The 14428-nt window shown below is 51.0% G+C and overlaps 2 protein-coding genes across 2 annotated transcripts; one reads left to right on the plus strand and one right to left on the minus strand.

The window, feature by feature from the left end:
- The first annotated feature begins 74 nt into the window (after positions 1-74).
- LOC146253947 (uncharacterized) lies at positions 75-6983 on the plus strand. The gene is made up of 5 exons (XM_084677661.1): positions 75-2087; positions 2148-2777; positions 2934-3141; positions 4273-4361; positions 6299-6983. The coding sequence occupies exons 1-5, from the start codon at positions 75-77 to the stop codon at positions 6389-6391; spliced, it is 3033 nt and encodes a 1010-aa protein (XP_084533787.1). The 3' UTR covers positions 6392-6983.
- Positions 6984-8162: 1179 nt separating this feature from the next.
- LOC146253948 (anoctamin-10-like) lies at positions 8163-10274 on the minus strand. Its single transcript, XM_084677662.1, has one exon. It carries the CDS (start codon positions 10272-10274, stop codon positions 8163-8165), a length of 2112 nt encoding a protein of 703 aa, XP_084533788.1.
- Positions 10275-14428: the final 4154 nt, after the last annotated feature.

Genomic DNA, 14428 nt, shown 5'->3' on the forward strand with positions numbered 1-14428 from the left:
GGGAAATGAAGCTTCTCGACTTTTTCAGATACAAAAGAAGAAGTCCTTGGGTGTGAGGACCAGGAGTGGTCGCCATGGCAACGACCGAGCCCATGCCCAACCCGTCCAGCTCCAGCTCTGTCTCCCAGGACGACAGGGGGGGTCTGTGGATGGAGGTGGAGTCAAACCCAGGGGAGGACGCGGGCACCGCCAAGGACGGCCCCTCCCTGACTTCCATCACTAGGCAGACGACTTCTGAGGACCCCGGGAACGTAGCCCCGTCCTCGACAGTCCCTCCCACATGCAGCTCCAACGGCCTGGAGGAGGAGGAGGACGATGTCTTCCTCCTCCCGGCACCGTGCACCGCCCCATCTTCGCCAGCAGAAGGCAGCAGTTGCCCTGTGGAACGTGGGGTCAGGCTTCCAGATGGGATGAGCAGCGTCACAGGGACTCAGGTAAATCCCCAGGGCTTAGATGGAGAGCGCGGGGAGAGGCACACCATTACAAGCCTGGACAAGGAGAACACATCGACAGGAAGAGGAGGAGGAGACAGAGGAGGAAGAGGAGAAGAGCGAGAAGCTCGGCAACATAGTCCAGGACCAGGGAGTGGAACAGAGGCTTGCTCCGCACCAGCGCCGTCTACAGAGGAGGAGATACCAGCCAGAGATTCTCTCCTATCACAGGGAGAGGTGGAGGAGGGCACAGGTAAAAGAGGAGGGGGACAGGTAATAGGATCACAGAGAGAGGAGTCCATTCCGGGAGGAGCTGGGGGGGAGGAGGATAGAGGAGAGTCCGTCTCTTGTCCAGCCAGAGACCACATCGCCATGGAAGTCCTTGCGACCAACACGGATATTGCCCTGTCACCGTCGACCGACACGGTAGTGACATCCCCAGTCTCGGAGGGAGGATCTCCCGATCTAACGTTTCCCTCTGAGGAGAGGGGACAGGGGCTTGCCGGAGAGAACAGCCCGCCTGAGGAGGAAAGCGGCCCAGCACAGCCGCGTTCCAGCCTGGACGACTCTCCCGGGGAACCAGCAGAGACAGACCCAGTCCTGCCAGGGAAGGCGTCCTGTGGACCTCCGGAGTTGTGCCAGTGTGAAAAAAACAACAACAAGGAGACCAGCCAAGAGACACCGGCAGAGGAGGAGGCCGGCACTGACACAGAGAAGGTGGATGGGAAACTTCTGGACTACGGTGAGACCAAGCAGCTGTGGGTGAGGAGAGAGAGCACAAGCAGTGAGTCGTCAAAGCCCCGACTCTCCATCTCCACAGACTCCTCCAGGGAGGGTCTGACAGAGACCACAACTGCCTCTGACCGGCAAGGGGTGGGGGAGGCGGGGATACCTGCAGTACCCACACACCTCCAGCAGGGGGAGGTGGAGGAGGGGGCGGTACCTGCAGTACCCACACACCTCCAGGAGGGGGAGGAGGGGGCAGGCGTCCCTGCAGTACCCACACACCTCCAGCAGGGGGAGGAGGGGGCAGGCATCCCTGCAGTACCCACACACCTCCAGCAGGGGGAGGAGGGGGCAGGCATCCCTGCAGTACCCACACACCTCCAGCAGGGGGAGGAGGGGGCAGGCGTCCCTGCAGTACCCACACACCTCCAGCAGGGGGAGGAGGGGGCAGGCATCCCTGCAGTACCCACACACCTCCAGCAGGGGGAGCAGCTTCTGCATCGCCTTCATCAGGTGCAGAAGAGACAGCAGGAGCAGCAGGTGTCCGATGAGCCTCCGCCCTCACGGCAGGGAGCCAAGGCGACAACCAATGAGGACAGGGGAGAATATCAGGCTGACGGAACAGAGTACGTGAGGGGGGGAGAGGAGGGAGGAGAGGGAGTGAGGGAGCCGGTGGCCGGGCAGAGAGATCAGGGAGAGAGTGAACTTCTCTCAGAGAAGGGGAGAGAGATTGTCGGTCAAGTGGAAAGAGAGGAGGCGGAGAGAGGACAGGAGAACGCGACAAGAGAAGTGCATTCCCAAGCGTCCGTGTCCGTCCTCGTTCGATCAAGCTCCGCCCCGCGCTCCGTCCGAATGGAGACAGACGCCAGTGACGACGATCAGAGTGACAGCGGAGTGTCCGCTGACTTCTCCCCCCTCAGCACCCAGGAGGTCCACTCCATCCAAACCTCCATCCAGACCATCCAAACCACCATCCAGACTTCCAACCAGACCTCCAGCCCGACCTCAACCCGGCCCCCGGCTCACCCCACAAACCAGGCCCCCTTGGAGGAAGGAAATCAGAAGGATCCGAGCTTAAGAAGCTCCAGGAGCCGGTCCGACACCGAAGACAACCAGGATGTCATGGAGATTCCCTTTAAGTCCAGCATATTGCTGTCCATGCCCCTGCAGCCCCCCAGGGCCAGTCCTGGCCAGGCAACAGACTGGCAGTTTTCAGAGAAAAAGATGCAGAAGGAGATCAGCCAGGAGATCCAGAGGGAACTGGTCTTGGTCAACCTGGGCAAGATCCCAGGAGTCTACAGTAAAGGTTCAGTCAGGCAGCTGAAGGAGAAGAAGCTGCTGTTCGAGGCCTTCCAGCAGGGGAGCACAGAGGGGCCGACAAGACACCGGAAAGCCCCGGCCTTCTACTCCAAAGGCCTGGGGGTCCTGGGCCACGTCTACCCCTCTGTCCTGGAGAGAACCCGCAGCCTGGAGGTGCTCTACAACAAGAAATGCTCCCTCCCCAGGACCAGCTCTCTCAGGCTCCAGAGGTCCAAGGAGAGCTGCTCGGACGGCGACCCCAGCACCGAGTGGCCGCCGACGGGCAAGCGGGCCAAGCGCCAGGTGGTCATCGCGGAGGGCGTCTCCAGCCGGGACAGGCCCCAGCGTCTCTCCAGGAGCATGGAATCCCTCAGCCTGGAGGACGGGGAGAAGGAGGGGACAGGAGAAGGAGAAGAGCCGGGGAGGAGGAGGGGGGAAAAAGGGGAAGCGGGTGAGGCCTCCCCTGCCCCGACGGAGAACCCCTTCTTCAAGCTGCGTCCCGCGCTGGCCTTGAAGCCCGAGGTGGAGAAGGACATCCGGGAGGCCAGGGAGAGGGAGGAGGATCTTAGGAGGCAGAGGTGTAGTCTGTACGGGAAGGCGAAGGAGCCCAGCACCGAGGACGACAGGCCCACCTCACCCACCGCCGCACACCCAGCACCCTCCGGACCCTCAGTCCCCACACCAGGTCAGCGGGCAGGATAAACAGCCATGACTGAATACACTGTATCACTATATGTACTGTATGATTACACAATATTGCCATCGCTATTCCGTCGTTCAGAATGTTGTCATGATTTTCTACTGGCATGATGTTTTTGGTCCCAACAGAACTATTCAAGGACAAGTGGACGAAAAACGGTTTGGTCTTGTTCCCTTTACATTTAGTCATTTAGCAGACGCTCTTATTCAGAGCGCCTTACAGTAAGTACAGGGACATTCCCCGGAGGCAAGTAGGGTGAAGTGCCTTGCCCAAGGACACAATGTCATTTTGCATGGCCGGGAATCGAACTGGCAACCTTCAGATTACTAGCCCAATTCCCTCACTGCTCAGCCACCTGACTCCCTTACTTCCCTCCACGACGCACACCCTCGCAGTCCACATCCCGTCCACAAATACTTTCAATGTGTGTCTGTGTGCATTAGCATCAGATGGTGTTATTTATGGCCAGCCAGGGAGTCTTGTTTGCAACTTAGCATCAGCCCTGTCACCAGGCGTTAGAGCTCCATCCTTCTAGCCGCGGCTGATCCGAGTCAGCGCGCGCACAGGCCTCGCCAGCCTCTGAAGCACCGCCAGAGGGCTGATCGAGACGTACAGTCCTGGCAGCTGTGCGCGCGTGTGCGTGGCATTGAGGTCTCAGAGAGATTTGGGATGATGCACTGTAGGAAGAGAGATGCTTGGGGGCTGGTGGTGTCATGGAACGTACACTCGAATTAGAGAGCAGGCTATATCAAGAGGGTTTGGAAAGGATCTGGGCTTGTTTATAGACAGTGTTACACTCTCATCCAAAGGCTATGATCTGGGATTGGCTGAATTGATACTCGTCTGTTATGTATAGACTAGAATTACATGCACATCTAAGAATGCTGTATCGCGACTGCCAATATGAGTGCCAGACTGGCAGATTTGTGTCCGTCCAAGTTTTTAGAATCTATCTGACAACATTTCAATGGTTTTCATTGTTTATTATTCTTCGAATCACTTCGCTTGGCTACGCAGGACCACAATGTGACATGCAAAACAATTCGATTTGTATGTAAATCAGATCTTTAAATACTTCCTTTATCCTCCCCTCCTTATTCCTGATCCCTTCATCAGATCTTGGTCTCGCATCCAAGGGCAAACTGGATCGGGCATGGCCTCCACCCCCCTCCAGCAACATCAAGGAGAACTCTGGACAAATTCAGGTTAGCCGCGGCCGCGGCCGCACGGAAGCTGAGCCTGTACACTTCAACTGACAGACTCAAGTTATAGCCTGCTGTAGCTTGTAGACTTGCACTGATTCACACGAGTTAGCTTGATTAACACAAGTTACCTTGTGTTACTGTAACTGTTGACCCTGTTACAATAACACAAAACCTTCAGACTCTCACCAACAGCTGAGGTCAATTTTTTTTTTTTAAGCGAACTATAACGGATACTATAAAACTTACGACACCCTTACAAAAAAGAAGTATATTAAAGTATACTATAAGTATACTAAAATATGGATATTACACTTTTAGTTCACTTTTGATATACTTTTAAGAAGTATGCTTAGAACATAGTTTACTTTTAATATACTTTTAAGTATGCTTTGAAAATAGTTCACTTTTGAATACTGCAAAATAGCTTGTGTAGTGCACTTTCAGTTCATCAAGTATACTTCCTCAAGTACTTCAAAGTATACTTTGGAATACTCTAAATTAGCCTGTGTAGTGCACTTTCAGTTCATCAAGTATACTTCCTCAAGTACTTCAAAGTATACTTTGAAATACTCTAAAGTAGCCTGTGTAGTGCACTTTCAGTTCATCAAGTATACTTCCTAAAGAACCTCAAAGTATACTTTGCAATACTTTCAAGTGCACTTTCATTTAATGTAAGTACTTCCACAAGTAAACTTCTAAATGTAATTTTACTATTATTTACTAATGTATTAAAATTTTAAAGTACATTACAGGTTACATTTTTTAGATCCATCTCATTCTAATTATTCATGTCTATGAAAATCTAATGCATTGCACATTGAATCTTTTTTTGTTACTGAAACTGTAACCTCAATTGTTGCTAAAACATTCTGAAACCTTATACTCTTATACAAATAATTATCAATTGGAGTATTAATGAAAAAAAACAAAAAAGCTACTTGAGAATTTGAAGGTTATACTGTCAAACTGACTGAAGAACGAAATAACGACGTGAAATAATGAAGATAGTGTGGCTCATTGGCTAATCAATTCCCATGATGCAAGGCGGTAAATAGTGTTAAAATGTTGCCGTATGTTCGAAATACAAATGTAACTTCATGAATTTTGTTTTTTAAATGTGTCTGCTTAGAATGTAGAGTTTTGTTGCGTGGTAATTGTCATTGTTGTGCTGGTTTACCATGGTAACCATGAGTTAAATAACTGTTACATTTTATAAGGCAAGCTGGATTCAAAGATTATTGAGGATTGGTAATGAAAAGCTTTGAAGCTGCCGCAGGTTGTAATGAGGGCCCTATTCTTGCCAAGTGACTGAAGATCTGAGGCTTTTGAGGGGCCAATAAATGTTTCCACATCAATAAATAATAGTAAAATTATATTTAGAAATTCACTTGTTGACGTACATATATTAAATTAAAGTGCACTTGAAAGTATTGCTCAGTATGCTTGAGGTTCTTTAGGAACTATACTTGGTGAACTGAAAGTGCACTACACAGGCTACTTTAGAGTATTCCAAAGTATACTTTGAAGTACTTGAGGAAGTATACTTGATGAACTGAAAGTGCACTACACAGGCTACTTTGCAGTATTCAAAAGTAAACCTTGAAATACACTACAAGTGTACTTTAAAGTGTACTAAATGACCTAAAATGTGGGCCAATTCAGTTTACTTAGTACAAAAAAAGTATATAAATAAGTACACTGCTAGTATACTTTAAGTAACATGATAATAGTATACTTTTTATACTAAGTATACTTACAAAATAAACTTGAAGTGTACTTCTTTTTTGTAAGGACACACATGGGAATGCCATCGACTGGTGATTCCGATAGCGTGAGAGTGAATGTAAACAGGACGAACATAGAACAAGCTAATCTTTGCGATTAAATCCCCTCCCCTGGGCTGAACTCTGTCCATGTGGCCGGTCTTATCTCCCCAGGAGCCCCGGGGTTTCAAAGCAGGAGGGGGACAGAAGACACCCTTGTGGCAGCGCTGGGAGGCAGGCCTGGTCAACGGACAGCAGCCCAAGTAGGAGGACTGACACTGGGCATCGCACGCGCTATCCTCCAGCTCCCCCCTACCCCACCCTTCGACTCTCCAGTTCCTAACAGTCAAACAAAGGCATCAAGCCGTACCCAGAGTTGAGCAGCCAACGATAGCTAGCTTCGATGGTAGCTAGAGCCATATCATGCAAATGGGAGATTATTAAGTAGGATTACTGTTTTGGCTTGAACGTTCCATGCTTTGTAAGACTCTGTAACACAGAATGCTTTGTACTGTACGATACCGTATGTGTAGTTAAAACATTTATTGTGATCTTAATGTTATTTATTGTCTTCTTATGCTTCAGAGAACCCTCGCACATTTTGATTTGTGTGGTAACCACGCAATACGTCTCTAATTGATCAAAGAGTGTCTTCCTCCTTTAAATACCGTGTGTCAACCCATTACAATTCTCATATCATACTTTAAAAAAGCATTTAGAAGCAATATCCTCTGGTCATCCCACTTAACATGAACATGTTTAAAACAGTGTTTAGTTGTTGCAGTTGCAGAAGCCTTACACTACCACATCTCCGCTTCAAATGAACTCCAGTTGTCAGCAGCCAGCATTCATCAACCCATTGAAGGGCAATTTCAATAAACAAAGTGTTCTTTGCAATGAACCGAGTTTGTCTGTGTTTGTACTACTCCGGAGGTCAGACAAGTGTTTTAAAACTGTCATCTTTATGCTTGTCTTAGTGCTCTATCGAAGTTCTCGCGATCTGAACTGAAGCTACAGAATGTATGTGGACCGCCACCTTGTGGTAGGGTAGATTAAATCAACAAGTGAAATCACTGTAACCGTGCACTAACAAGGCCCCACAGTAAGCACCACAGAGACTCCCTGTACAGTAATTAAGCTGTTATAAGATGTTACATAACATTACAGCCATATTACAGCCATTTGACACAAACCACCTGGTCTACGAACCATGTTGGCCATGAACATTACATTACGTTGACGCGCTTATCCAGAGGGACTTACAGTAAGTACGCGGACATTTCCCCTGAGGCAAGTAGGGTGAAGTGCCTAGCCCAAGGACACAACGTCATTGGGAACATCCGGGAATCGAACCGGTAACCTTCTGATCACTAGCCCGAATCCATAACCGCTCAGCCACCTGACTCCCAACGAACCAACGCACTGCCCCCAGGAGGTCCAGCCCTCCTCTTCTCTACCCCCAGCAGCCTGGACGGAACAGTACATCACAAGTACAGTAGATAATCTCAGGCCTCAAGGTGACACACTGTTCCCATTGAGGCTCAGTCTGTCTAAGCACCATCTGTGTGGCCTCGTGGGCCAGGGAGGAAGGAGAGCAGGCTGGGTGCTAACGAGCCGCTGTTAGCACCACGGAGGTTAAGGCCCTCACCAGCGCCGTGACAGCCGTGTAGCAGCCGGTTGGCGCAGGGGGATGTGTCAGCAAAACAAGATGGCTAACCATGGCTGAGATCGACAGTGCTATAGTTAGATAACGCTTGATTTTTTGGGATGGTGCACACAGGATGTTGAGAGATGAAAGGTACCAGGTGATTGAGCGATAGTTCAACGTTAACCCTAACCCTAAGCCTCATATACCTTAGTTTTTGTTGTATACCCGTAAATTTTTACGTGTATCATGCGTGGATGTAAACATGCACAACAGAACATTTAAGTGATTGATCTTCACTCTGGAGTTTATTCGAGAGCCACGTCGACGCTCGCGTTCCGTGAAGCGACCCACTCGTCCACCGACGACCGACAGCTCCACTCGACGAGAGCTCTACGTCGTCGGGGTGCCCCGGGGCTGTGGGTGCGGCTGGCTCTGCTGGCGGTGGAGCCAGAGGTGGCGTGGGTGTCTGGGGTTGATCTGCTCCGCCTGCCTGCTGAAGGCCCGGGCCAGGCTGTGGAACAGAACCGAGAGCGCCGCCCTCAGGGCCAGCAGGATGAACTGCAGCAGCAGAAAGGCCCTGAGAACCTTCCCCTGGGAGTAGCTGTGGAAGAGCGTCCTGAACTCCGGAGAGACCCACAGCAGCATCGCGTTGAGGACCACCGCCAGGACCTGCAGGCCCCCAAACACCTGCTCCCATGCCCCTACGCCCTCCCAAGAGGCCTGGGGGAAGGGCCGGCGCTGGGCCACGCACAGCCGCCGCACGTCCAGGCGGGATTGGGCGGCGATGAGGAGCAGGCACCAGACGGCACACTGGGGGTAGACCCCGGAGAAGAACATGACGTGGCAGTAGGAGAGCAGAAGCTCCAGGTAGCTTCGGGTCTGGCTGCCGCACTCCGGCCTCGAGCTCTGCTCCTGGATCTGCCTCAGCACCGGGGGCCGCCGGTCCTGGTTGGGCCTGCCCGGGGGGGCCGCTCTTGTCGCCCACGCCAGACCGGGCAGCAGGGAGGCGGAGAGCAGCTTCAGGGAGAGCAGCTTCAGGGACAGCCGCGTGGCCAGCTGCACGGCCAGGTGGCGGCGGAGGGCGTCAAAGTCCCGAAGGACCAGGGCTCTGTAGAAGTGGACGGCAAAGTGGTTGAAGAGGCGGGAGAGGACGAGCTCGGGGAGGAGGTAGCGGCGCTCTGCCGGAGGCGGAGGAAAGGGAGAGGGTCGGCCTCCGGGTCCAGGCCCGGGGCTGAGGCGGTGGGACAGCCAGAGGGCCAGGCTGTCCACCCCGGCCATGGCCAGGGTCAGGGCCACCTCGGGAAGGTAGAACAGGACGTGACGGAGGGAGGGAGCGACGGTGTCTTCCTGTCCGGCGAGGGACTCCTTCAGCGGGCCGTCAAAGTGGAGGTAGTTGAGGAGGAGCGCGCAGGACGGGAGGAGGACGCAGGTCAGGAAGGAGAGGGAGTGGAGTAGCCCCGTCCAGCTCACCTCCCCCAGCAGGGAGTCTCGTCTCTGACGCGCCGGGGCTGGGCCCGGGTCCGCCACGACGTGGGTCCCCGCGGGTCCCGACGACGGCGACGGCGGAGGGGATTGGCTGTGGGGCATGTGGGTCATCACGGTGCTCCAGTCCCTCTCCCTGGCCTCAGACCTCCGCCTCCAGCCTTGAAGGAAGATCTCGGACCACAGCACGCTGGAGAGGCTGTAGAAGAGCAGGCCACAGCCCACTTGTAGCGGGTAGAACCAAAGGAGCAGCGATAGGATCGACTTGAGGAGCAGAGAGGCGACCAGTTCGCCCTCGAAGCCCACGTAGGCAGCCAGCGACTCCCCAAAGTAGGCTCGGATCTCCTCCAGTAGGAGGCGGTGTTGTGCGTGGGTTTGGGGCCAGAGGCCCCAGCAGCGGTACGTCCAGTGGGCTTTCAGACTCTGGAGCAGGGTGGCGTCGTGGAGCGGGTAGCAGTCACTCAGCACCTTGGACCGGGCCAGGGTCGTCATCACCGCCTCCCCGGGGAGAAGGCGGCGCATGGACGGGAACACCCGCACCTCCTCCCAGTCGCCCACCCGCAGCTTACCCAGGATCCTCTGCAGCAGCGTCACGCACTCGGCCGACGACAGCATCCCGGCGAGCCCCGCCCCCCTCGGCTCCTCCCCCGGCAGGGAGGGCTTGTGTCTGAAGAGGAGGTCCTCGTCCGCCTCCAGGAGCAGCCTCTCCGGGGGGGCGCCCACCACCACCATGGGCCCCCTGGCCCGGTTGAGGCCGATCACCCTGCCCAGCAGGTCGGCCCCTCCGAGGGACTCGGCCGCCAGGATCCTCCCCAGGAGCCAGTCCACCGTGTCGGCCGGGGTGTCGGGGTGGAACTCGAGCAGCAGCAGGGGCCGGAGCTCGCCGAGGTGCTTGATGGGGAGCGCGGACGTTGCCGCGGTGACGTTGACGAGCTCCTTCCTCCAGGTGCTCCCGCCCCCCAAGAAAATGCCGTCTCGCAGACTGCCCGTGTCCCTGGGCACTTCCTGTTCGGCATTCATGGTTGAGGATGACTGGAGGGAACTCTGCTTCCTGTCTGCCAGGCCCCCTGTTATCTGTCGGGCGAGTTGAGGGGCAGAGGGGACAGCCTTGAGGGAAAGACGCTCTCTCTCTCTCTCTCTCTCTCTCTCTCTTACTCACTCACTCTCTCTCTCATTCACTCACTCTCTCAGTCACTCTCTCTGGAAGAAGAAAGAGGGGATCTGGAAAGCGAGTCTTCTCTCCCTCTCTCTCACTGTGGCTGTTGGAATAATGGGCTGGGAAGTGCGGTGGTATTGTGACATCATTAGAATGTCACAAACAGAATGCTTGCCATGTCCCACGTCCTTTAAAGGGAATTCAAATGGAAGGCTCAAAAGACGACTTTTGGGACAGGGCAGTGCCTTTGACTCAGTTTTCAATTTCATAAAACACTTTTTGCAAAACACAACACACAATTCTCCACGTAACACACACAATTCTAAGCATCTTGATTTCCTTTTTCAAACACAACCAATCAAAATGCCACACTAATTCATCAGTGCCTCACACTAACTCCTCACATGTGCAAACACTCATTGCTTTACTCCATCAATCATGGCTTTAGAATAGGCCTATAAATAGCCTAATTTGAGTTGTTTTACAGTGGTGGGTATAATTTGAACCTTTACTGTAGAAATGATAACAGGTATGTAACAATCTACTGTGATATACACATGTTCTAATGTACACATAATAGCTGTTTCAGCACAACACACGGTATACTACACACAAACATGTGTTTTAGCACCCATGCATCCATTGACTGCAGTGCACCGCATGATTGGTCACAGTCTAGTGGATTACTTTATCATACTGTGCAACATTACAGTGACTGTAAGAAGACATTCTGACAATATTGTAGAAAATAGAATATATTACTGTATGCTACAGTTCATGGCACAAACACACACACCATTTCGTAATCACCTTTTTAAAAATTATGTTTTGTTTCTGTCCTACTACACTCTTTATTTCGTACTGTGTATTCACAGCCACAAATGCTTACAGTAAAAAAAGAAAAGTTTGGTTTCAATTTTGTTTTTGTGTATACCATGAAGTTTTCAACATCTCTGACATTACAGAAATATACATAGGAGTCAAGAAAGAAGAGTTTTAAGTTTTGAATAACTGTGTGTATATGATATATCCAAAAATGTAATATTATGACAAAGGTGTTAGCAACGTAAGACAAATGTTTGCTTTTGAAACGTGTTGTATTTTGAATGCAGTGCTTCATTTTGCAAGAGACGCAAGGCATTTTGCGTTTTGTGTGTGCAATTGTTGTATTTGTGTGTAAAGTTTTGAAACAAAGAGGAAAAGTAAAAATGTGTGTAAGCAGTTGAAAAAAACTGTAAAAAAAAACCTGTGACTAGGTACACAAAGGTCAGAGATGTAATACCAATGTACCACCAGGAGAGGGTAGTGCTGCGCTATAATTCCTGAATGAAGCCATTGCAAAGTCACAGCAAGGGCAGCATACATCAGGGGTCTACTGTAGACGAGAAAGGCCTTATGTAACCAGCGTAACTTTACCAGCGATGACTCACTTAGTGCATACGCACACAGCTAGAACATTGTGTATCTGAAAATGTGAGGAGATACTTGAAAAATGGGTTCAGTGTACGTACTCCTCAATTTGACGCTTCCCACTCAGTGACACGTACCCACATATATGTTAGAACGTACTGTGGACATGCCTTTGAACTCCAGCTGACAGGCTGACAAGCTCAATAGACGGTGGAAGAAAAACAGGGAGAGGGCAAAGGAATGTTCCAGGACTTCCAGCAGAAGAAAGAGTTTGTGTAATGTCTTCAATTTGCTTCAATGCCATTATAGCACCCTGCTCTTGTAACCACTCAGCGCTATTTTTCCCTACCACCTCATGTTACATTTTATTTCTATAGGAACAATACAGACAACTTGTATTGACTTTACCATGACTTGAGTAGACCGATATCAAATCAATCAATTACAAAATAAGGAAAACCTAAAGCATCAATGTTAGAAATAATCTCCAAAATACTATTTAGAAAAATACTATTTGAAATGATGGTGGCAAATTTCTACTCTCCGTGACATCAGGGATTTGCTTTATATTTAAGTGTCAACCCAACCCAATATCAAAACTGCTGTATGTCAATCATGTTTGCGACTGGATGTTCCTCCTGCCAACTGGATGTTCCTTTCTTTCGGATTCAAATAGGTTTGTCTGTGTGTCGGGTTTTTTCTCCTTCTCAAAAATCTATTTGGAACCTTTTTAACCTTTTTAACATCACAAAGAGTTTTACAGACGTTTATCGACCTCAACATCTGAGGCTGGGCCTCAGCCCCGGGAAGAGAGGCCCACATCTGAGGCTGGGCCTCAGCCCCGGGAAGAGAGGCCCACATCTGAGGCTGGGCCTCAGCCCCGGGAGGAGAGGCCCACAGTCTCCCTACACTGACACCAGGGATCACAGTATCGCCCCATTCATCCCAGTAGGAGACCTACCACAGGAGGGAGTCAGGTGGCTGAGCGGTTAGGGAGTCGGGCTATTAATCAGAAGGTTGCTAGTTCGATTCCCGATCGTGCAAAATTACATTGTGTCCTTGGGCAGGGCACTTCACCCTACTTGCCTCGGGGAGAATGTCCCTGTACTTACTGTAAGTCGCTCTGGATAAGAGCGTCTGCTAAATTACTAAATGTAAATGTAAGGAAGAAATTCATGTTTCAAATCCATTCGCCTGACTTGGCTCGTCATGAAAGACCAGACCAATCCTGTCCTCAAGTCCAGTCCTCAGCTGACTTGGCCATGGGGAGTGATTGTTCTCATACTACCCCGTCCTCCCCTCCCTTCCCCCTCCCACTCATGAGAACAAAACGAGCGTCTGATTCAATAAGCCCACATTACAAAGCTGGACAATGAACCAGAGTGGTCTGGATTAGAGGGGGACAATTGTTCTCTGGGAGCCAGCTCTGACTGTTCACTCTGTGGTAGTCTGACCCCAACATTCTAGAACAGCCTTTCCAGAACACCTTGGAGAACAGTTTCCTAGCACCGCCTTCTAGAACCGCCTTCCAGAACAGTCTTCGAGAACGGCTCCACGTCCAAACTGACTGGCAGAGTTGAGAAAGAAGAGCGACAGAAGAGATTGCTGCATTCCAAGGCAGTCGATTGCGTAAGAGTTACGAGAGAGGTTACATAGGGGCCCATTGTCTCCACATTCTAATTACAATCACACTCCCTGCAGTCTGATGTCACTACATCCCATAATACGCTGTGGCAATAAAATGAGGTTTAGCCACAGTTCATCTAAGGACCAGTGTAGGGATATATGATCCATTTAATCCAGGGTTAGAATCAAAGATGGATCTTTGATGGTGGCTAACTGGGACGTTAAGGAAGGGAGAGAGGGGGAGAGAGAGAGAGTGAGAGAGAGAGAAGGAGGGGTGGGAGAGAGAGAGAGAGAGAGAGAGAGAGAGAGAGAGAGAGAGAGAGAGAGAGAGAGTGAGAGAGGAGGGGGGGTGGGGTGGGAGAGAGGGAGAGCGAGGGGGAGGGGGTTGGGAGGGAGGGAGGGAGAGAGAGAGAGATAGGGAAAGGAACACAAATAAACTCCATGTGGGGTCACAAGTAGACTGTAAGGATCATTTTGGGATAGATCTCATTATTGACCAATCCGAGAAGGGTTTTATGTTTTGTCTGCTGGCTCGCATGCACGATTGGCTGAATGTGTCAGGGGTCAGTTTGGGTTAAGCTCATACAGCCAACTGACTTTTTCCCGGCGCTGCGGCCCCTGCTCTATTTCAGGACTGAGGGGAAAGGCGGTGTTTCACTCTGGCTCATGGGAAAGGCTTTGAGTCTGGGGAGAAAGGCAGTAGCAGCGGTACTATACAAACTCACAAAAAGACAACTTCCTGGCTGGTATTGGGCCCACACAGAGTGGATCGCACATGGTAAAAATAGTTTGTGCTCGTGAGAAAAACAGAAATGTTTATCTCAGTGTTTCACATGGCGGATATCCCCTGATGAAGGAATGTGGTCATAACTGGCGTGACCTATCAAATTACCTCAACATATGACCTTAACCTCAACCACAGCAAGGGTATGGAGTCACGCCAGACGAGTCACCCGCTTTGCCGTTTGTCTGAGTTTGAGTT

Source organism: Hypomesus nipponensis, chromosome 17 (genome assembly GCF_054491055.1).
Source record: "Hypomesus nipponensis isolate SF chromosome 17, ASM5449105v1, whole genome shotgun sequence".
NCBI lineage: Eukaryota > Metazoa > Chordata > Actinopteri > Osmeriformes > Osmeridae > Hypomesus > Hypomesus nipponensis.